We start from the raw sequence: 24,684 nt of genomic DNA on the forward strand, positions 1-24,684 counted from the left end.
GCGGAATGAAGTCTTTAAACAGCAGTTATGTAAAAAAAAAAATCCAAACAATTTGAAAGTGTGGGGAGAGAGCAAATTATGTTACTCTGTAGCGTCTACTTTTTTTCTGATTTAATTTTCATACTGATTTACTTTGGCATTGATAAATAGAGCCTACCTCAAAATTCACCTTGGTCAATGACTACAGTTAAAATGATTCTGGCCAAATATTTTTAAAACCTACATGGGAAGTGCCTTCACTCCTTCCAAAGCATTATGTTGAAAAATGTTTACAAAACACTGGATGAATTTAGGAAGCAATTAGAAGCAAATGCACGAAGACTGTATATGTACGAAAAATACTATATACTTGTCCTGGCTTCAGCTGGGGTAGAGTTAATTTTGTTTCTAGTGGTTGTTGTGTTTCAGATTAAATTTTAAAAAAATGTCAATAATGCAAATCGGTTTAGTTGTTGCTAGCTGAAGTTTATACTATTCAAGGACTTTCTTTCAGCTTCTCATAGAAGCTGAGAAGGAGCATAGACAGAGCAATGAAATGGCCAATGGAATATTCCGTACCATAGACCTTGTGCTTGGTATATAAGTGAGGGTTGGCCAGGGGGCAGGAATCCGCAACCACTGCTCGGGCAACCAGATCACCAGGTGGTGAGAGAGACTCGTGTTGTATTATTTTATCTTGTATATTCTTTTATCGTGATTATTGTTTTTTTCCTTTTCCTGTTATTGTTCTATTAAACTGTCTTTATCTCCACTACAAGGTGTTTTTCCTTTCCTTTCCCTCCTTTTCTCCCTCTTCTCCCTATCCTTCTGGGGGGAAAGGCGGAGAACTGAGCGAGTGGCTTCATGGTCCTAGCTGCTGACTGGCGTTAAACCACAATACTAGATTCTATAACAGATATTTTCAGATAATATCAAAGTTTTAAGCCTTCCTTAGAAAGATACCGGTTTTTATTTCAAGTTGTCCTACTTACAGGGCAATGTAACTTTACACGGCACTTTAGACTCAAGGTTAAACTGATGTAAATAAAAACACACCAGGCATTTACTTGCAAACAAAGCATCTGTGAACAGGATGGTGTTGAAAATCATTTGATAAGGAATCCCAGTCCACCCCCCAGTCACAGTTTTCTGGCTCACTTACCAAACTAAACAACATTTCTGGGGAGCTGGGCCAAATTATACGGTGGCATAAGAAGCTGGAGGCAATTCCACGTGAGGGAGAATTTGCTCAGAAAGTACCTGCAAATACTGAATTAGTTTGCAGTTTCTACCAGTTTAGCTTTCAGTCCATGTGGCGGTCAGACAACTAGCTGTAGGAAATGAGAAGGTGACAGCAATGAAGATCTTGGTTTACGTTGTCCTGCTATTTTATCTGCTCCACGGAGCAAAGTGTGCCCCTGCGATCTAGTCAATACATTGACTTTAACCAGTTAGTTAATTTCATTTAGGTGTTTAAGGTCTCAATGCTTTTTTCCTAGATTTTCGTGGTTGCAATCATTTACTTGGTTTTGTACTTGTTCAACATATATTACTGCTTATGCCTAAATTAAATGTATTTTACATCTTTGCTACATCCAGATTCTCATGCACACAACTGCTTACACCAGGTTTGGATCTGAACTGTTCACATTTGCTTCTACTCTTTTAGTAACTTCTGGTTGTGAAAATATCCCCAATTTATGTCTTAAAAATGGAATTCTTGAACTGAATCTTGGGGAGAAGGAAGTGACTGTCTTAAGGGTCAGCTTTTCGTGTTAACATGTGGACTCTCCTACCCAACACTCTTGTGAGACTGAAAGGGAAAGTATCAGGCAGTCTTTGCCAGATTCATCAGGAAAACCGAGGTTTTATTTGAAAGTATGCTTTGACTGATCAAAAAAGTTTTAAATAACTCAAGGACTAAGGTAGTTTTAAATTGATGTCATAAGGTAGCTTCGTGGTCATTTTTCCTTTAATTTACAGCTCTTACTCTGCTCCTGTTGGAAACTGTGCAAATAATAGGGCAACCTTTACAATAACAGGGCCTCTTTGTGCATAAAGGAAATGGCTTCCATGACTCACTAAGTGCTCCCTGTTATTGACTTCATCGCTATATTATTCTTTCTCTTCATTCACCCATGGGTGATCCTAAAAGGAATCCTAAAAGGATTTCCGAGTATTTGGAAGATTTTTAGATTTGCTGAACTTTAAATTGTGCTTGAAAGGCAGCATGGCACCTTCGTTATCGCTGCCTACCAGCGCTCCCATTTCTGTGTACATGACAATTAGAAAATCAGCGGAAAAAAACCCCAACAACTAACCACTCAGAAAATTAGGGAAAAAAAAGTGATGAAAGTGTTCCTTCCTGCTGTTCATTGTTGTTAGCAACTCCTCCCATTCTCTCATGCTTTACCTCTTTACATACTGATAAAATACAAGGAGGTGAAAGGTTTGGGGAAAAGAACGGTGTCCTTCAAATAAAACATTTTTCTTGGAATTTTAATTTTGGTTTAAAAAAGTAATTTTTCCTTGGAAAAACATTTTGAACTAACTACTTCATTTCTAATATCAAGTGATGGAAGATCCCCATAATGTTACTCTGATTTACATCCTCTTTATCTCTATTTTTCCTAGATGTTTCACAATAGATAAATCATCATTCAGTGAAGCCCACAAGTGAATTGAAGCTTTTTTTTCTTTCTAAAATGCTAAAAGGAGAACTATAAAATGTTAATGCTTAACTTTGGTTGTATTTCTGGTTCTCATTTCGAACAACCCGTTTTATTTTATGCCTATGTTGTACATGGCCATGTCAGAAGGTAATTCTATTAATGACTTCATAGTCCTTTTGTGCTTAGCCAAAAGGATTGTACAAGACTTTCAAGGGCACAAAAGTCCCATTACATCCCTTGGTTCATTTCTTAAACAAGGCATTTTCCAAGAGTCTTTTTCAGCCTAGTTTAGAAGGGCTGGACAAAAGCTTCCACTGGCTTTCTGAACAATGAAGCTTCAGAGCTTAGTAATGCGTATCTCGTCTATCGCTGACCAAAGGAGGTGATTCTCTTTGATGGAAACTTTTTAAGTTGAAATTTTTTGTCGTGCATTGGGAAAAATAAACCCAAACCAATCTGAATGAGCTTAAATTATAATAATGGAGCTATCTTATTTTTCTTAATCGTGTGAGTATTGCCCCGAACTGCAGAAGGGGCACAGAGCCTGTGCTCTCCTTTGCAGTAGAATTTCTCATTCAGGATTACGTAGCTCAGAGAAACGTATCTCTGTGTTTCAAACCTCTTTCCTAGTGACAGTGCTTCAGCTCTTTCTGTTTTCACCCTTGAAGGGAGAAATCCTGTTCTGTTTTCTTCCTCTGTGACAACTGATGCGCTGTTCTGAAGAGTGCTGGCCAGCCCTGGGCACCAGCTCCTTTTGCCCGTGATTTATGAGAATGTGTATACGTTGCAAGTTTCTGCTTAGCTTGTGAGTATGTATGTTAAATACATACACACACACAAATACATCTGGGGTAATTCTAAACAGTTTGTTTGTGGAGCACCAGGTAACCACAGAATCATAAAATAATTTAGGTTGGAATGGACCTCTGGCGGTCTAGTCTAATCCCTTGCTCGAAGCAGGTCTGATCAGATAAGATTGCACAGGGCTGTATCTGCTCAAGTCTTGAACGCCTCCAACGATTGAGATTCTACAGCTTCTTTAAGCCCTGTTCCAGTACTTCATAACTCTCATTGTAAAATTTTTTCCTAATGTCTTGATGTTCCAGCTGGTGTTTGTTTCCTCGTGTCCTATCCCTGTCATCTCTGAGGAGAGTCTCGCTCCACCTTACTTTTATCCTCTGTGCAGATAGTCGCAGACAGAAATAAAGTTACCCCTTTACCTTCCCTTCTTAGGGTGGAACAGACCCCGCTCTCCCAGCCCCTCCTTGCACCCAGGGGCTCCAGCCCCCTGCCCAGCTTGGGGGCCGCTGTGATCCTTGATTCCGTAGGTAACTCCTGCTCAGATGGGATAAAACCGAAATTTGCTGATGAAAGACAGAAAAAGGACCACGGACACCTTTGTGTTATTGATGAAGTGCTGCCAGCGGGCCGTCCTGCAGCCCAGCGCAATGCAGAAGCAAAACCGTGAAGGAACGCTTGTCTCTGCTCTTGCCTCGGTCCCCAGCATGGCTCGTGTACAAAGCCTTGCAAGGGGAGAAGCGCAAGTGTCTGTGTCCTGGCCCCTCCTCTTAATTTTTTTCCAGCTCCCTGTGGCAGTGTGTGGTAGCACTGTTTTTTAGCGTCTTGGTTCATGTCACCGTAATGTTAAGAGTGCATTATATCTCATGACAGTATACGTTTGTCGGAGCAGTCGAGTGATTTGCTCCTCACTTTGCTGTCTGTGGCACTGCGCAAACCGAGGAGTGTAGCTACGTGGAATCATAGCAGGCTTTTCCTTAAAATGGGAAAGGGACAGCTGAGAAAATCTGCCGTCTTCCAGAGATATGATGAAGCCTTGGGATTAAAAAAGTATCATAGTCCTTAAGAGCCAAGTGTGACTTTGTAACTGTGAATGTAAGTGGTGAAAATGAACATATGTTATACAATTCTGTTTTCTTTTTCTTTTTTCTCCCTTTTTTAAATAAAAGGGGCCTTACTTATTGTCTTCTGCATGCACCGGAATGTGACAAAGCTGCGTCAATGCACCAATTATGACTTCAAGGCAAGAGAAAATTAAAGATATTTATCAAAGTATTTTCATCTCTTTGGAGAAAACTGTTGTTGCCAAGTTACCATGCTACCTGAAACAAGCTCTTGGTGGATTTAAGCAAAATATTACAAGTATCACATTCCTTTGTTTTCTGTATAGTTTGTCTTCTTGGGAAATAACCATGCTTTTATGATTTTTTTTAAATAATGGATTTTTACCCTTCCTTCCACTATTAGTGTCATGGTAATGTATAGAAAGAAACCTAATGAGGAATGTTATTATTCAGAGCTCATTTTCCCTTGAATATCTAATAGCAAATATCAAGCGTCTCAATGTTATACTAAGCCGCCTAGCAATACACAAGCAATAGCTGAGTTTGTTCTGAACAAAGTGCTTTGTAAGCAAATAAAAGATACCGTGACTGGCTTTAGTGCAATATGCACAGCTAGGTAAAACGTAATGTATTTTCAGAGAGCAGCTGACAGACTGGGGGGCATGAGGGGGCAGAAGCAGCAGTAGAGGCCTTCCTTTCTGCTCCATAAGGAGCATATAAGTATGCTGTATGAGAGGGAGAATGGGCATCTGAGGGACAGCTATACTACAGTGGCATTGCAGCCATCAGGCTGCGTGTTCTACCAGCTGGCACAGTGTTAGAAACCTTCATATCGGATGTGACCATCACCTTTCTTTTCCGAGGTACAGCTCGTCGTGTTGATTTATGGTATCAGCTATGCTAAAGCCAGCTTATGTGTTCTTGAAATTAGGCTGATCCTGAATCTCAACTAAGTAAGTTGTTCTGTACTCAGATTAATTCTGCATCTGTAGCTTATGGATGCCTGGGAGTTGACTCTACTTAGTAGGACTCAAGGAACTGTTATATGGAACCAGACAGCCTAATAAGAATATGTTGAAAGTGCCTTCTTTAAAGGTGCTTGTCATAAAACTAAGAAGTTTTAAAGACTTGTAGTAGCTAAATCCCAAATTCCCACCCACTGGATCACGGAATCACAGAATGGTAGGGGTTGGAAGGGACCTCTGGAGATCATCTAGTCCAACCCCCTGCCAGAGCAGGGTCACCTACAGCAGGTTACACAGGAACGCGTCCAGGTGGGTTTTGAATGTCTCCAGAAATGGAGACTCCACCACCTCTCTGGGCAGCCTGTTCCAGTGCTCTGCCACCCTCAAGGTAAAGAAGTTCCTCCTCATGTTTAGATGGAGCTTCCCATGCTCAAGTTTGTGCCTGTTACCTCTTGTCCTGTCACTGGGCACCACTGAAAAGAGCCTGGCCCCATCCTCCTGACATCCACCCTTTAAGTATTCTTTCAGAAGTGTCACTTGGAAGAGCTTCTGAATCAAGGCCAGTAAACATCTGTACCCTGGAACATCTCTAGGGTCTGAACTAGTATTTAAAATTGTATTACTGAGCTTGGATTAACTGGCCATCTATGAACAACTGTCAGAACAATTTCTCAAATGGCAAAGTGAGCAATTCTGACAAGGTTGTTAAAGCTGGTGTGGTAGTAAGGTACGGCCAGTGCCAGCTCCTCTGCATAGTTTGGGGGCATCAGCAGCTCTGGCTGGTCACAGGTTACTTGCAAGGTATAGAGCTTTACTGTAGCCAGAGCAGCCATTTGGAAATTACATTCATGTGTCAGAAGACTGATTTTGATACCTTGTTTGGTTGGGAAGGAGAGGATTGCATTTTTTAGTACAACAGTAAACAAATGAAGAGTGTGGGAGGAGAAAACAACTCAGAAAACACTAGTGTCATCCAATGTTTGCATTATAACATAATAAATAGTCTGATTCATATGTATTTGAATGCGTATGTAGACATAGATAGATTGCAGGTGAACCTAATAAAATTTTACTAATCACAGGAATGACAGCCTCTCTGCAAGAAGGAAAAATTAACATTTACTCTGTCTCGAAAAGGAGATGTATCTTGATTTAGTAGTGTTCTTCCCATGCTAAAAAGGAATGATATTTAAGATTTTTTTTTTAAGATGAAGTGTTAGCTTTTCAGACAAATGGCACTTTGTAGAAATCAAACAATTAAACACAGTAAAATGCTTCCTTTTGTGAGAAAAAGGTTTTGGGTTGGGGGGGTTCGTCTCCTGGAAGCCCACGTATTTATCCTCTGTTTTTCTTTTTTCTTTTTTTTTCTTTTTATTTTTTTCAAATTAAGTAAAGTGAAAAATAGAAACAGGAAGGATTAGAAATTGTGGCAGTGGAGCATGGTGCTGTTAAGAAGCTTCCATAAATATCTTAAAATAGAGAAACCTGAGTGAAAATGTGTCAGCATTTTGGAGGTAAATCAAGTTTATAGAAAAAGGAAGTATTTTTTAACATACTTTGGAGACAGTAGATAGTAGAGATCATATCTCACCAGGAGAGCTTCAACCACTTGTGCTGCAGATAAATACGTTTTCACTTATTTCCTCAGTTCTCTTTCTTAGGCTTTAAAGACTAGAATTATTCCTCCTGCCCAAACTCCAATGTCTTTTAATGGATTTTAATTGTATTCCCTTATTTAAATCTTTTTGGTTTTTTGATCCACGTGAAACAAGTAAAATAACTATTAAACATTTGTAATTTCATATTGTTTTAATTTAATTTAAGATATTAATTTTTTTAACTAAATGTATAAAGATATTTATTTAAGATAAGTCAGTTTATATTTCTTTAAACTGGTAGACTTAACTGGGGAGAACGGTGGAAATCAGCATTAGCTAAAGTTAGGACTATGGTGATTTATGACAGCTGAATACTAAGTGTTTTTTATCTGCAGCTAACGTTTCTTGCAATAATACCAGGCAAACTTGGATATCAAACATTTTCTTTTTCAAAACTAGTAGCATAAAAATATTGTTTCTGGGCTTGGATGTAACTTATCTTGGCAAATCAGTAAGAGACTGCCTAAAATTGAAGCACGGGGGTTAGCTCTCCTGGAAGATGTCTCTGGAATGTGTCAATGCACAGGGCTACTGATGGGATGGCTGGCGAGCTGGGCTTCCTTGTCTTCTGCTTCTCACCCATGTCTCTCATGGGCAGCTCTTTGCCTTCCTTCTTTGTTTATAAAAGTGGGGATTGTGCTTTTTATTGAAATAGTGACGACAGTCCAGCTTCTGCTTAAAATTCAACATATGCTTAGGTGCTTCTGCTGAAAAAGGACAGCTTGTTGAAGCAGGTGCCATCAGGCCTTGAGCTGTTTCACTACCTCCTTACTTACGTAGTCTGGGATGCTGAAAGATTTCACCTGGAGCAGACTGGCTGGGATGTCTTTCATGCTGTGATGAATGTGTTGAGTTTTAATAACAATTATCGTACTTCATAGGCTCGCTTGTGATTGATAGTAACAAATTGAGAAAGCGTGACACCCAAGTATGCGTAGCTTGACTTTACACCAATTTCTTTTATTTTGTTATGCTTTTGCTTCAGGAAAGTTTGGAAAAAGATGTAGATTTTATTTCTTTTATCTTTTAAACATGTGCCTGGTATATATTATTTTCCATTTTAGCTTAGCAGTTGTATTCACCCTAGGTTGTGTGTGTTAGAGAAAACCAAATTGGGACATAATTTCAGCTCACAAAAGCTGGATTCAATTCAATGCTGACCCTGCTTTGACTAGATGATCCCATGAAGTCCCTTCCAGCCTGAATTATTCTATGGTTCAGTGATTTCAGGCCAAAATCAATATAGATCCTTTAAGGTCTTTAATTAACATATGATGAGGATCTGACCTTTTGCCGGAGACAGCTTTAACATTGCTTATCATGTCATAAAAGATGAACATTTTAACCTGAAAATCTATCCCTTGATTTCTATTACAGAATGCATTGCCAGTGACATAACATGGACATTATAAAATCCATTTTGTCTTTTTAACATCGTGCATATTGTCTGTCTGTATACTCTAAACTTATAATTGCCTTTAGAGATCCCTGAAGACCCAGAAATTGCAGAAGAATATTATAATGATGAGTTTGAATCCTGTTCAGAAGGCAGTGAAGAGGAGGAGGAGGATGTGGAAGCATCACAGTTGGCCTTTAAGACAAATCACCAGGTATATGTGACCTTTGGGAAAACAGCATACACTTGATGCTCATGGGAAAATTAAGCTCCTTCCAAGATTTTGTCCTGCTGATGTTACTGAAATTTGGTTTTGTTAGGAATGTGTGTGTATGTCAGTATCATGAATTAATTATATGGGTATGCATATGTAATTCTTCTGAGACATTAATGAGAAAGATTCTTGCATTCCTTCAAGATTAAGGATAATACTCCCATGAATGCCATAAGGCGAATTGTTGTCAATAAACTCCCTTGTGACTCTAAATCATTCAGAGTGGGGTTCCCTCACATGTTAGCTATGGGTAGATTAAGTTAAAGCTGAAGGTATACTTCAAGCATAAGATCTAAGTTCCAACTCTTATTCCCATGGACAGATAGGCACCTCTAGTTGCCACTTCTTCCTGCCTATATTAGACATATTTTCTAGGATAGTGTGATGAACTGAGAGCCTAAAAAACTGCAAGACTTGAGCAGCAAATCTGTAGACTTTCCCAAGGATCTCAGAAAGCGTCAGTGAAAAATTATTATTGAAAGTCTTCAAGTAGCTTTATCAGGTGAGGCTGCCACAAGAAAGTCTTAGGGATTGTAGTGTGAAGAAGGTTGAAGATTATTGGAAAAGGCACCTAATTTAGATCTGATCAGAACGAGCTGAGATGAATCTTGTCTCAAGTGATCGAGTCTCAGTGAAATCAATGAACTTAAATGCCCAAGTCAGTTCTGAAAATGGATCCTTCTAAGGTATTCAGGAACAATTCATTTCTCCCTTGGGTGACCATTGCATACAGTGCCTCTGAATGGTACTGTCTGATTCTGTTTAGGATCATATATGTTATTCTGAGTTCATGTTCAAAGTTTGCAGAACAGAGTGTGATGTCTTTTGCATTCTAGGGAGCCAACCACATATGCTAATACTCGTCACCAAATTATAAATAACTTCTAATGATTTTTGAAAATTTTGAACTAATAGTTTCTTTCAGATGTAGTTTTAAGGGCAAAAATAAAATGTTTGTGTGAGAAATCAGAACTCTACTTCTACCATGGTAGCAAGGAGTCCTCAAATTTTCTCAAAAGTTAAACTTGAAATTTACTCAGAAACAGCTTAATTCAATCTAGAAACGTCCTCCTAGCTTTCAAATTAAATACAGGGGATGTTTTAAAATTCAGGATCTGTTTATACAGTAATGGTCTAAAGAAATTATTAGTGAATTGTAAGTCAGTGGAATATCTAAGACAATGCCTTTTTTCAGGTTGCTGGGTCTGTGTTTACCCACAACACATAGACATGCAAACGCTCTGTTTCCCAGAAAGTCGACCACAAGATACTCTTGAAAATAAATTATTGCTCACTTTCATCAGACTCTGAGATTATCTTTTTTCTTTTTAGAACGCTGTTTAAAATTTTCATTCAACTTTCATTGATGGTGTCATTAAGTGTCAATCAATAGTGTTTTTGAACAGGCAGACTGCTGCTTAGAATTAACAAAGGGCAGAAGATAAAAATAGACTTCTCAATAATGCAGAATAAATTAGGTGTTGGCAGTCAGATCTGAGCAGCGACATTCCCTCATTTTGCAGTGACTCAGAATTCGGCGATGACAAGAGCAATCATTGTGGGCTGGAAGAGTTGTCCCACTGGCACCTCTTGTCTGAATCCAGCCCGGATGGACCTGAGGCTTCGCTCTACCAGCAGTCTGTGTGCACACAGGGCACTAACCCTCTGTGAACTGCCCTGCCCAAACTGACTGGGAAGCACCCCCGGTGGCCATTTGCCTTTTAGTACATCCTCTATCAAAGAAACTAATTGTCTTTGTTTTTTCTCATGTTGATCCCAGGCACCTTAGATAACGCAGAAGTGTGTTTCTGGGTGTCGACACAATCACCTTTTCTTTTTCTTGGGAGGCGCGCATAATTTTCAGTTTTCCCTTTGTCAAGTGAAAAATTCTGCAGTAAGTCCAAGGTCAAAGCAGACTGAACTTAGCTCTGCAGTCTGGACACCTAAACGTGAACTAACTGAATGGAAAGTCTGTACAGTAAGGGGAAGTAAGCAAGCATTTTTAAGGAATAATATTATCTTGGTATAAACATCTAACGTAGGTTAGATGGAATATGCTGAGAGGTCTCTTTTTCTCTCTGGTGATTATAAAGGGAGCTACAGTTATTAGCATGCATGAGACATCTTCATCCTGGATGTCAACAGTTACGTGAGATGAATCCCACTCAACGGTAGGTGGGGTCATGCTCAGTATTAATAATAAGATTCAAATACTACCAGAATAGATTTGATCTTGCTAGTATATAGCAGGGGTTTGCTTCTGCAGTCATTTACTTAATACCAAAACTCCTACTCCTATTTCTATGATGGGATTCATAGTCTTAAACCCTTTCTCCAAAAATACCTTCATAAATTAAGCTGTTGGATGTGTGTGCTAATAAAAAGTCTTTGCACTGCCGCACAGGATAAGGACTTGTAAGATATTTACCTTCCTAATCCGTGCAAATCTCTCAATTTTCCAATGCCAAGATTGCTTTACTAGTTACCTCCGTGCAGCGCTCTCTGGTGACCACATTACTTCAAACAATGATTAAAAAAAATATCTGATGTTCATGCGGTAGGGGTCATGCATCAGGGGTCAGAGAGGTCATCTAATTGAACAACACATTGGGGTACATGATGTAGAAAGACATCCGAGTTATTTATTCAAGCTATATTAGGTTCCCACAGATGTCGAGACAGACTGAGAAGTGGTGCCCTTACGTGGGATGCGACACCTCTTCAGTTAAGAAGGTAGAGTTAGACACTGGAACGATATAATTTCAAAGATTTAGGATTGGAGCCGAGACAGCTATTTTTTCCTGTGTTGATATCTTTCGATCCAACCTGTGTGTTTTCAGCAACATTGTCCAGTTGCAGATGTGGAGTTGCAACCAATTTCAGACCCTAAGCACATCTAGACCTCTTGTCTTGGCTGTAGCATTGGAGTTTAGTGTCCTTTGTCCGTTTCTTTTGGAGCAGAAATGCAGGTTGCCAGATTTCAAGCAGCAATTTGCCAATTACTTTTCTAGACCACTTCAAGCCAATGGCTCTTGCCCACATATTTTTTTCTAGGAACACTAGTTTCTAATTAAGGGGAAAACATGAAAGAGAATGAGAAACTGTTTGTAAAAATTTTTTTTAAATATGAAGCTTAGGAGAGGTTTCATCTTGAAAAGTTAGTGCGTGATGAAGCTCATTAGCTATAATTTAACTGAGATGCTAATGGATGCTTTTTACTGCAGCTTATCACCACCTTCTTTGTGCTTTCTTTTAGTGACAAAAATAGCAAATTCACCCTCTTTGTTCTGACAAAGTCTACTAATGTGGTACATTAACTTCCTATTTTCAATTTCCAGGTTGCTTCTGAGATTGTCAAGCCAGATAATCATCTGGCATAAATTATCATAGCTCTAGTGGCTGTGGGTGGTCTATATGCTGCTACCCGACAAATGCTCCACTGGATTCCTAACATGTGCCTTTGCTTCTAGAAAGGGTTTCGTTTGTTCTGAATTTCAGCATTCATCCACGCTGGCTCTTATGTGCAAGAGTGCCTCTACGTGTCAGAGTCCATTCTGAAGGGCTTTAAAAAAAAAGAGAAACATTAAAGAAATATATTAAATAGATAAATATATTAAATAAAACAGGTAAAATCCTCTTGGACTGCTAAACCCAAGTGGACAAAAGGCATAGGTAGTACAGGAGGAATTATATTTGTAATATTAAGTCTGTCTTAATTCAAAGTTCAATATATATTTTATATATAAATGTAATACATTCATCATCATTTCCTGGGCACTTTATTGTGAACGGGCAAAAGCCCTGGTTAAGCAGGTTCAGATTAACTTGTTCATCTGAGGTAACTCAGGGACTTTGGATGGGCGGTGGAACTGGAAACCCTCGTGCTGACTTTATCCAGCTAGGACCCCGCAGGCTGCTCCAAAAGGGTAAAGAGGCTCCTTCAGACCTATGAGCCTTTGGATTATCTCTTGAAATGGCCAACCTAGAAGCTGATTACCATCTTGCAAACCTCAGCTAAAAAGCAGAGCCTGTTTCAAATATAAGCCCATGAAATAACTTTGGGTGATAAGAAGTTAGATCACGCTCCTCCATAACAGCTTTCACTCGCACCAAAAGGTCACTAACTAACTAACAGTCATTGCCAACAATTATTGTCATGGTATTAAGGTATACTGACAGTTCCTCAGTTTGAGAAACTTAGAATGAGCTTTTTTGAGTAAGATGACAGAGAAGTAAAAAGCAGATTGTCCATTGTAGAAGCTGAGGTCAATATGTTTTCTTTTTATTTCAGAGTTTTAAATTTTAAAACCATAGGCTCCTCAATATATTTTTAATATGCAGATTTTTGGCAGATTTTTCAGTAAGGTCAAGATTTTGACTTTCAGTTTTAAACAGCAAGAAATGCCATGTTGTCAAATATGGTACGGCAGCAGCTTCTAGAAACTCAGAGTCCAAGTTTCTCTTGGACTTTAATAAAACTGCAATCTACTTTCTGGAGCACAATCACTGCTTAATGAACAGATCTTTAAATTTCATCTGTGTACACAAATAGCATTTCACAGGAAAGATACATGGTAAAACTGTTAATCATCTGTCTGGTAACAGAATATTTGAAATAGAAAAGTGCTAAAATCTCTTCTTAATTAGAATTTTTTCAATTGGTCATTGTTACTAGGCGTGTAAGTAGATACAATGACATGAAACATAAGTATTAATTTGCAGTGAGCAGCTATCATAAGCATAAGAAATTTTGGCGTGGTTAAGAAGAAGTACACACTTGCCCTTTTCAATATAATATTGTTTTAGATATTCCAGGACTCACCGATGATAAAATGCTGGTGTATTTTCAGAGATTGCACACCACCCTCCACAGTAAACATATCTTCTTTAAACTCCATGCACAGCTCTACACACTTATGTTCTGCAAGGAATCTGATGTAAATATTTTTTTTTATATAACATCATTCCCAAGCTGATGGTTTAGGAGAAGAAAATACAGAAAAAGTCCTGAGCAACGTAGACTCTTTGTAGTCTAGTGTTGACATTTGTTGGTGTAAGTGATATCCTTTATGTTTGTGGAATCATAAGTCTGGTACATAGTGCTTATATTTAAGTTTGTGCTCACGCTAATGCTATTCTTTATCTCATTTATCCACAGGACAGTGATATCGAGGCAATGGTCAAGTATTTGGAGAGTGTCCTGAATACTAGCTCATTGGGTAAGATGATATCTCTTCTTTAAATGTAATAGCAGCAGTTATTAGCAGTCTGTATTCATCACAGTCCAATTATTTCCATTTTGCAATAAAATAACTCAAAAAATGTGATCTTCTTGAAAATTGCTTCCTTAACCTACTGTAGAGAAGAATAAATATACCACAGGAAAAGGCATACACAGTTAAGTGCTTTTGTTGAAAATAATAGAGCCATAAAGCATGATGGACAGAAGCGTGGAATGTTATAACAAAAGCTTTTAAAAACTTTGCTTCTGCCATCTTTACTCCAGAGGAAAATATTTAAGGGTATGTAGGTTCTTTTATAGTTTCTAGCACTGGAAACAATAAGAGAAAATGAGTTAAAATATTTCAAAATTTCGTTTAAATGATGATCCGGGTTTGCATAGTATTAATTTTATTTTATTTTACAGTATCTCATTACAAGCACAGAAAAATCACTGAGAATTTAAGTTTGCCATTTAATCCTAAAGTCTCCCACAAGTTCTCTCTATAAATGTATAGTTTGAAAGCCTGGTTTCTTGTGTTCTGCTTAAAAGCTAAACAGAGAACTTAAATGAAAGAAGGGTATTTACTGAGGCTGGTGTACTCACTGCCCTTGAAGACCATTGGGTTGAACTGTGGCAGCAGTAGCCTGCGTGTGGGTTGCATGAAAGCCCAGCTGGGTTCCCAAAGGCCCCCGATAAACGTTACTAAGTATTATCTTATATCTCTGACACAATAACATAAGGGAAGCCTGGGAAAACTGAATCATGTCTGGTCATCTTCTGGGTCCCACGTGAGGGAGATCCTTGTGATGGAAGGAAGGAACATTCACGTCCAGCTTGTCTTCACAGTAACGGAGATCCCGTGGTCTTCAAATTCTGCACTCATTTATGCATTTGCAGCATTGTTGTCTGCAGTGGGTTTGCAGAAGTGGAAATAGGGACAATATTTAGCCCTATGCTTCAATATTTTGTTATTTTAATGAAAGAGAGGAATTGCCTTGAGGGCTTCTGGGAATAACCTGGAGTATTAGCCAAACAGTGGTATTTTTAAAAAATCATAGTATTAAAGAGACTCTTGTCTTTTTTCTTTCAGTATTAAGAACAAGAAGATGCCTTTAAAACTTATAATATTAAAGAATTAAATTGCGCTTTAATCATTAAAAAATCTCTGACCAGTCTGCGCGGAAACTTAAAGCCTTTCTTCAAGCTGAGTTGGTAATTAGGTTTTCATGGTCTGTTCCAAACAAATATATGTGATGATAACAAGAGAGAAATTTGCTAGGTTCCCTTTTATCTTTGTACGTTCAGTGTTACTGAGGCAGTTTAAATATTTACTATTTTTAGTTCTTCCAATGTCAAACTACAAAGCTGCAGTTGGACCTCGTTATATGTGTTTGCTAACATTCATTTATACCTTGCTTTTTCTTCACTGGGCTGCAAAGTCATGTTCAGTCAAAATTTTCTGTATACCATGCATTTTACGTAGGGTAGATACTTGTTCTCTGTTCACCCTAAAGCTAGTTATGTCCACTTCCAGGTCTGCGTTTCTTTAACTGATGACTAGCACGTTGGTTATAGCCATGGGATTGCCAGTACCAGCCTGTGCCCCACCTCTTGTCATCCCATGCCCATAGTCCTTTACACCTTATCCTTTGTCCCTGCTTTTGAAAGCATCTGCTGTTGTACCAGGCCTGTATTTCTCTACATTAATTATATTAAGTTAGTTATAAATATATCATTCTACACAGATTACTACTATCTATCTAAAAATGCAGGTTGTACAATACAAAAATAAGTGGAAACAAAACAAAATAGCCACAAACACCTGGTCATTAGAAGAACTGCTGTTACAGCTTAAGCTTAAGTTCATGGTGGGTCAAGACAAGTTCAGACAAAGCCTGGAGCCTTGCAAACTCTGGTCCAAGCGTTTGACCCGGTAGTAGCAGTGGCAATACCATATTACTGGGCTACAAAGCTACATCATCATTATAGTGTCTACTTCTGAAAACAGCGTGGATTTCATGGCAACACCAGGGCAAATGCAGAAATCTGGTCTGGCCAGAATTCCTTGTAGTGTATTTCATTGTTAAGGGTATTGTGAAAAAAATTATGTGCCATTTCAAGCAGATGTTAGAGAACATCTGAGTAGAATAAAACTAGAACTTTTTTAATGTCAGCAAGGCTTGCGATAAAGAGGATGCAGTAAATAGACATTGTTTTTCCATAGGTGGAGTTGCTTTAGTACAAACCTCAGTGTTGAAGGGTAAAAGGGTTTTTGAAGTAACAGTTTTTTCCTCAAGAGTTCCCACTGAGTCACTGTGAATATCAGTGCTTCAGTGTGGCACAAGGTTCATTTTGGGTTGGCTATACAGTTCCATGTGGAGTATATTTGAAATAATATAGTCCATGCTGATAAAGTTTGAAAAATTGGAAAGATCCCAGAAAAGAACTGCAAAATGAACGGAAGTTTGAAAACCTGGTTTTAAAATTTACTAAATCTACTTAGCTTAAAGGAGAAGGTTAGAGGCTGTTGGGTAACTTTGTATTGTTTATAAACTCAGGAAAATACATCTGATTCTAAGGAGCTTTTTAATCTTGTAGAAAATGTCCTTGAAGGATCTCATATGTAGCAGTGAAAGCTGAAGAGAGAAATCCAAAATCCAAACAGAAGTCTATGATGTAGTGGAGATAACAGCTTCACAACACAGAGTGGCTTACCGAGAGAAGCAGTAGATGTCTATCACCAATTATTTGGTTGTTAGCAGAAATGTTGGTAGGAATGCCTTTGGGCCATAATGTATGAAAAGTCTCACCATATAATCATAATCACCCATTTTAAATCTAAGTACCTGTGAATAAATGTCAGAGAGAAGATTTGTTTCCCTACAGATCCTTTCATCTTCCCTTTGACAGAACAAGAAAGATGCAGTGAGAAACTCAAACTGGTGCTCCATGACCTGAGGATAAAGATCTTTTGCCCTTTTGCCCTATGTTGTTCTCTGCAGTACTGGGCTAGACACTGGGAGAGTATTTGTCTTTGAAATGGATCTAGAAAGCCACAATACCTGTTTTTGAAAAGTCAGTGCTCTTGTTGATTAATTGGATTTTGTTTAATGAATCAAGAATGACATATTGCATAAAAAATGCAAATAGCTATCCGGCTACTTTTTGAAGAAGCATAATTACTTGTTCTGCGTTGATGCATGGGTAGGCAAACTGCTCAAAGCTGGGTGCAAATTATATTATTAATCAAGTAACTGCTTCTAAGAAAATATCTGTGACATAGAAGTTGGTGTGGCTTATGAATGACCCCAGGAAAAATTTTTGAGGCTTGTTGTAGCAACAACATGAAAAGGTCTTAGCAGTTTTCACTGAGAACTCTTTTTTTTTGTAACTAACCACACCTTTGCAGCATCCTGCAATCTGTAGTCATTGCAGCTACCCCACAGTACCCAGAAAATCTTATTAAATGGAGAAGAAGATAGATACTAGTTTGTGTGTAGAGAATAAGTTTTGCTTGGCCAACTACCAACATGGAGAGTAGACAAAGTACGAATTATTTAGCCTGGAATCCCAGAAAAAAACAAGAAGGATGTCTTTAATAATGAAATGTCGGAGGAGAAGGAGATATTGCAGCAATAAATAGATTGAACCCACTACACAGAAAGAGAATGCTGAGCTCTTACTACAGTGATATATCCTGTAATAATAGTAATACCAGAATTTAGCTGAGGCTTGTGGTTAAATGTACTCTTTTTTAAGAGATTATATTTTTCTTCAGCTATTGGAGCTGAAGGCATCAATTTTTTATTGCTTCCAAAGCCCCAAAGCCCTGCATCTGGACCTTAATTCTATGCCAGCTCCAAGAGGAGCATGCCACCCAGTAACTCATGAGCATTGCTTTGCGCAGCGTTTGGGGTTTCCTCAGGGCCACCCTGAGGACAGCTGAGTTTTCCAATGCTGCTCAAGTAATTGAATGCTTACAGACCCCGTGTAAAAATGTATGGATATGCATGTGTACTGTTACAGTAAATGATCAGGAAATGTTTTTTGCATCAATGGGTGAAGTTATTGGTTGCTAGTAAGAATTGAGCTTGTCATTTTTCATCTTTTAAACTACGTTAACTATACCTCAGTTGTAATACTTAGGCACCAGACCACTGTTAGCCGTTAGGCGTAAAGAGGAGTAAGGAAAATGATTTAAAAAGTCAGATCGTTTGTCCATAGCCAGGAATCTATTTCTTCTGTGGTCTCTCTCCATGCCTGCTTCCTATCTTCTGAATCCAGCAAAGCTCTGAATCCAGCAGGTGCTTACCGTGGGTGATTCAGTAGGATCACTCACGGTGGAAACTTTTAATCTCAGTATTCAACCTTATGTGATCAGGGTCTAGAATCGTGTAAAACACAGGAGCTTAACTCCGCTTAACTCCTGGGAAAGCCATGATTATGCATTCCAGGGAAGCATTCAGTACTCTCTGGGAGTGTCTATACTGCTCATAGCAGGAAGGTGGCTGCAAGCTCCCTATGGCTGCATGTGATCAAGGTTAATGCAATCCAAACTAAAGCCGAACTGACTCCAAGATAAAACCCCTGCTAGGAGGGGAGGGCGTGTTCATTTAGACACAACATTGTGTTGATGTGTTTGTGTGGCTTTCAGCTTCTTCATATCCTATGCAGAGGCCTCCTGTGCCTGTTCAGGTCTTGGGCCCACACATTTACACAGGATGTAGTTGCACCATGATACATATTCTCCTCTTTGGGGAAGTGAAATCCTAATGCCAAATATTTTGCAAGAAGAAACTAAAATAGCTGCTTTGTTTAGTTTAGCAAATTGAAAGCTGAAGTAGGATGTCTTTTTCCAATTATAAAGAAATGAAAGGAGTATGCAAAAGGGAAGAACTAAGAAAGCCAAACAAAAGGACGGGCACAGGAGAAAAATGAGCATGGACTGGCCAGTAAAGAACTTTTGTTGGGAAATTGGAGGAGAGACTTTAGCCACCAGCTCACAGTGAGGCTCTGAAATCATGTTCCAATGGGAGCAGTAGGGGCAATAAATAAAACACAGAATGGTTTCAGTTGGAAGGGACCTTAAAGATCACCTAGTTCCAACCCCCTGCCATGGGCAGGGACACCTCCCGCTAGACCAGGCTGCTCAAAGCCCCATCCAACCTGGCCTTGAACACTTCCATGCACGGGGCATCCATTTTTCTGGGCAACCTAAATTCCTTAGGTTAAGCAGAGACTTACATGATGGAATGGCAACCTGAAGTTGCAGGATATTTGTGCTGACAGCCCTGACAGGGCCTCTGGGATGCAGCACTTCTGTGTCCCTGTGGGTGAGCACCACAGCGGTCTGTGAGCATTAGGGCCTTACATATTGCAACAGCTCTGAAGGCCTCTAAACAGAAAGAGTGTGGGTGTGTGTATATGCTTATGTATATTTCTCATACATATATATATATATTTATTTACATATACAGGTATTTTTTTTATATATATATATGTAGGCATACATAAAAAGAGTGCCTTCATCTGAAGGGGAGAGTGATGTCATAAGTTAAATACTTTCTGTTTACAATAATTATGAAGCTACAGGAGAGACTTGCCTGTTAGGAAGAAGGTTCTTGCTCTTATAAATAAGTGAAAGGACAATGAAGGAAAATACATATTGTCTAAGCAAATTTAATTTTGTTTAATATTTATCTGTCCCAGCACTTTCTCCAGTGACTGTTCTTTCTGTTGTAATGTAATTCCCTGTACGCTACACAGAAGGAAAATTGTTGTTAAAAATTTGGTGCCTTTAAGCTATAAATCTACTTGTCCCTCAGAGGGGAGTTGCCCTTAATGTGCATGTAATAATCTAATTCATCTTTAATTAATGTGGCACTACCTTGTGAGAAACAAGGTCTTCCTCCTTCTGACTGCCCTTGACTCTGCAATAGAGCTCAGGGGATGAAGGTGAATAAGGTTATGTGTCTGTGCATTGATTTGTAGGCTCGGGGACTGTCACCGGAGTGTCTCCAGGGGCGCCCCAGGGATTCAGAGCTCTCAACAGCACTATGGCTGAGACCAAACTGAAACGCATGAGGGAGTAAGTAGAATATTTATATGTTACCCATATTCAGACAAATAGGATGGATTTGAAAAACAGCAGAACACAGCAAAGGAAACCATGTGTTGTTTCCCCACTCCAAAAAAATCCCTTCAGCAAAAAGAAGTGGATGGTAAGGTATCTTTACGGACTGGATGCGTACTTGCCTCCAGAGGATGAAGGTTGCCTGTCACTTCTGATTGTTTTCTCATAATCTGCACAACCACTGTCATCCTTCCAGGATCTAGTGTGCTTTCGCTGCTGTCTGCGTTGTTCTTAACTTTGCTTTCTTTTTTACTTCATCTGCAGATCCCCTTTTTTAGTTCACCTGCAGATACCCATGTTCCCACCATGTTTGCTCCCTCACCCACACTTCACTCTTGCCTGGAACAAAAGACTAATGGATTTATTTCCCAAAAAAGTGATGATTTGATGACTTCCCATGATTTGATTGTTTCCCATGATGATATGATGATTTAAACCAAACACGATTGCTGCTGTTGGCTGGGATTTTCAAATAAGACAGAGGAATTTACATGCGCAGCTCCCTTTGAAACTCATTGTTTAATTGCTTTCAGCATCATTGAAACCCCAGCTTTATTAATCAAGATTTCAGTGTCTTAATAAAACAAAGATCTGTGCTTCCTTTCTAGAATATACTGGTTAATGTATCTTGAGCTTTTATCTTGATTCAGTAATTTCTCGCCTTCTAAGATTTATTGTACGCTAATGTAGGTGCTGATCTGATAATCACGATGCTATGTATTATTTCTGAACTCAAATTTTCTTTGCAGTGTTGCAACATTCAACACATCTCAGATTGTAAACTCTTTAAAAAAGGGCAGTTTTCTTTTGTGTGGGTGGTCAGTGCCAACAATATGGTGGATGTTATCAGAATACAAATAAGTTCAAATAGTTAATGCTAGTAGTTATTTAATGAATCCTCTAAAGAAAATGAATGCAACCAGAACAGCGTTGGTGCCAATCACTGTTTAAAACAAATTACAGTGCCAAATGCACTATGTATTCAAGGGAAATAACAATCAGATTTACTCCAGATAGAAGTTGTTCAGTTTTATGGCATTTTGAGATGCAGCAGCTCCTAGGGTTTCACTTCATGGCTTAGCCTTTATTGTGCAACCAGTCAGCAGGTTTCACAGCCTGCCACTCTGAGTGCTTTCCATTCCCTTTTCATAGAAAGTACTTATAAAAATAAAAATAAAAAAAGCATCATGTTGTGCCAACTAGTGAAGGTGAACTTGTTTAGTCAAAATGCTCACTAATTTTACAGCCTTCATCTTGTGTTCTCATGGTTACAGGATAAACCTTAAATTTTGAACTTCATGATCATTGCCTTTAGGGCTGAGGTACAATTAAATCACTTGCTTCTTTCAAGTTCTGTTTTTCTAGTGCTTTTTCATGGTTTTCACAGTTTGTTGGTTCTGATAGGATAGGCACATGGTGGTGGTTAAATGCTGAAAATTTTGGAAGTAATGAAATGATGAAAAAGTTGGAATATGATCCTTTGGAAATGTCACATTGCAGAATAGTTTATAAACAAGCCATATGCTAATGAAAAGCCTGATTAACTGCAGTAATTCACATTTAATGCATTAGACTTCTTGGTTTTGGAAACTTTCCTAGTCATTTCGTTCCTGAATGAGAACAGTCAGCTGGGTATTGAGGCCAAAAGACCCAACCAAGTGGCATCTTGAGAACTTTCATCAGACCATACCCATGAATGATTTTCAAGTTACATTCCTTAATAGAACAAGTTAAGAGGGGGTATGTTTTGGGTTTGTTTAGGTTTGGTTTTTTTGTAAATAAAGGTACAGATCTCCTTTTGTGCACAATGAAGTCTATCAAAATATTTACTCGGATTATTGCCCTTTCTCCTAAACGTACTACGACCTTGTCACTTCCTGAATACGTAATGGTGAGTGAGTATGTTAATTGCTTGGAAGTTAGGGTGTTAAGAAACAAGTGGGTGAGCATGGTACCCAGCATCCACAAGGAGATGCTTGCAAAGTCTTACATGTGGCCAGCCTGCGCACAAAGGATAGTGGGGGAGTTTTCAGTGGCAAGAGGGAAGTACATCTGGCTGCAGAATGATGCATGAAGCCTCAGCTGCTCTGCTCATCCCTCATCAAACTTCACGTGATGTGTTGTACTTCATCCACACAGCAGAGCTGCTTAGGCAAGGCTAACATAATTTAGACTTGTGCTACTCAGTTTTACTCAGGAAGCCACAGACTTATGGTGGGGTCTTACAGTTGACAGCTTCTAATGAAAGAGAGAAGGTGGTTATTTTGTCTTAAAGAAAGTGAGTAGCTGGAGTTCTTATGATGAAACAGAAAAGAAGAGCAGTGGAGACAATGTGGAAGTGCAGTGAAATCTGTCTAGGTGTCAAGTCACTATAGAAACAGAAGTACGAAGGTTTGAGATCAGTGCCAGTTTCAGATGCTAACAGCAATAGATTGTGATGAGGAGCACTCTCTTTTATGTCATGAATTGCTCAGAAAGCAAGCATTGTGCCTATACATTGCAAGTAACATTAATGAAAGAAACTCATTAGTTCTGAAAAAATGGTAGATTCATGTAAAACAACACAGAGTCTGACAGCAAAAGGGCCTTTTAGCCATTTTTAATTGACATGTGAATGATATGGGCTGACAAACAACTGCAGCAGGACAGTCCCTTGACAAGATGTGATGTGCTCATTCCTTGAGTCATTGCAGTATGCTGCACTGAATGCATTCTTTGGCATTAAAGAGACTTGCTCTTTATCGGAGTGCCAATTTAGGTAGCCTCTACTGTATTCTTGTGCAGGGCTTTATACCTATATTCATGTGAGAGGGAAGTTATGCTAAAAGTCCTTACAGGGAGTCACCACGAATATGGTAGGTCGAAGTCCTTTGCCTTCTTCTATTTTAAGTAAAAAAAAAAAAAAAAAAGGGCTTAACCTATAGATAACCTGATAGTGTTTATGATTCAGTCACCAGCTTCCTTCTCTACAGTCCCTGAATATTTTCCCTGTCATCTGCTTTCCAATTCCCCTTGCGCTCTGTTACAGCATTTTGATTGCTGTCCTCTCAGTAAAAGTCATGATAAAATCACCTGCTCCTGTGACAACAAGTTCTAGTTTGTTATACTTGGTATCAGTATTCACTATAAAGTTTATAGCAGCAGAGATTTAACTTTACGTTTCAAGTAGAATTCATTCTCTCTGCAAAACCTTCTACTTCAGTGCTAAGCATTTTGATATTGGGGTCTTCTGCAGTGTTGTTAAGAAATCTCTATTTCTTGAACTAGCCCCCTCAAAGGTTAGCTGAGCTTTTTCTCATTATGCTCCTTCCAGGCCTTGCATGTTAGCAGTGGGAAGTCAAGCAAATATATAAATCAGAGTTGTGTGACTCGTATTCTTCATATTGGGCTTTTAAGCTGAGGAATCATGTTAGATGCAGGAAACAGGAGGAGCTGTTTCTTGGTATTTTCTGTCTCAGCCACCATCTCATTCTCGTGGTGGTTCCCATCCATGGTACTGGGTAACTTGGTGCACGCCTCAGTCTGAGAAGCTCTACTGACACATGCTATCCAGAGCCAAATTATCTTCACCAGAGAGATCCACGAGGAAAAATTAATTTCCATTCTCTGATGCTCCCCTATAGAGACTTTCCAACTATGCATCTCAGAAAAGAACCCTGCTGTTCTTCAGAAACAACTCCTCGAACCAAAGCTTTTTTTTTTTTCACCATCAGATCAAATTGTTACACCACCTATTCCTTTTACTGTTTCCCCTGAGGTCCCTACAGCTTGTCACAGTCTTCTTTACAAGATGTCAGAAGCTTTGGCAGTATGCATTGCCTGAAAGATCGGCTTTGTCCCTAAGGAAAGGCTTTCGAAGAGTCATTGTAGCAAACACTAGCTTCTTTTCTGCCAGCTTTTGAAAAACTCGGTGGACGACCCCAAAGCTTTCTTCAGGCTTGAACTAACAGCACTACATTAAAAGAGACAGGCCCAACTTTAGATCTCTAGCTGAAAAAGTTTTTCTACTTCTTTATAGCTTACTCTATTTTATTGTGAGGCCCTTGTTTCCAAGATTTTGACCACCTCAGCCACAATTTGAGCACAATGAAGGGCCTGGCAGAAGCACAATGAAGGGCCTGGCAGAAGCACAGAAACCTGTGCGAAATCTTATGATGCACGCTTGACATCTCAAGTCTGTGCAGGTTTTTATGATCTAAAACGGAGAAGCAAAGATGAGAAATAAGACAAGTGTGTGCAGAAATTTTGCGGAAAAGAACAAACCTTATTAGGGGTTTTGGTGCAGTTGACTATATTCACAATTGCATCTCCCTCTATTATGTAGTATTCGTTTCCCAGCTGTCCAGTGACTGGAGGCTTTCCCTTGAAGCCTCTTCAGCACTGCAGTCAAAATTCATGTCTTGGCTTTGTAAAATCAGGATTTGTGTTGTACAGAGTAAGGCTGGTTTTTGAATGATGGAATAGCTATAGAACAGAATGCATATCTTGTTCTCTCTTTCCTGAAAATATGAAAAGAAATAA

At 39.0% G+C, this 24,684-nt stretch overlaps 1 protein-coding gene across 4 annotated transcripts in view; it reads left to right on the forward strand.

Moving 5' to 3' along the window:
• NEK11 (NIMA related kinase 11) overlaps window positions 1-24,684 on the forward strand; it is a 104,031-nt gene that overhangs the window by 64,023 nt on the left and 15,324 nt on the right. For all 4 annotated transcript variants that reach the window (XM_063325299.1, XM_063325300.1, XM_063325301.1 and 1 more), the window contains 3 exons: window positions 8,619-8,746; window positions 13,965-14,025; window positions 20,022-20,118. In XM_063325299.1, the coding sequence (XP_063181369.1) occupies window positions 8,619-8,746; window positions 13,965-14,025; window positions 20,022-20,118 (286 nt within the window). The remainder of the gene's footprint in view (window positions 1-8,618; window positions 8,747-13,964; window positions 14,026-20,021; window positions 20,119-24,684) is intronic.

This window comes from Chroicocephalus ridibundus, chromosome 2 (assembly GCF_963924245.1).
Source record: "Chroicocephalus ridibundus chromosome 2, bChrRid1.1, whole genome shotgun sequence".
Classification (NCBI taxonomy): Eukaryota; Metazoa; Chordata; class Aves; order Charadriiformes; family Laridae; genus Chroicocephalus; species Chroicocephalus ridibundus.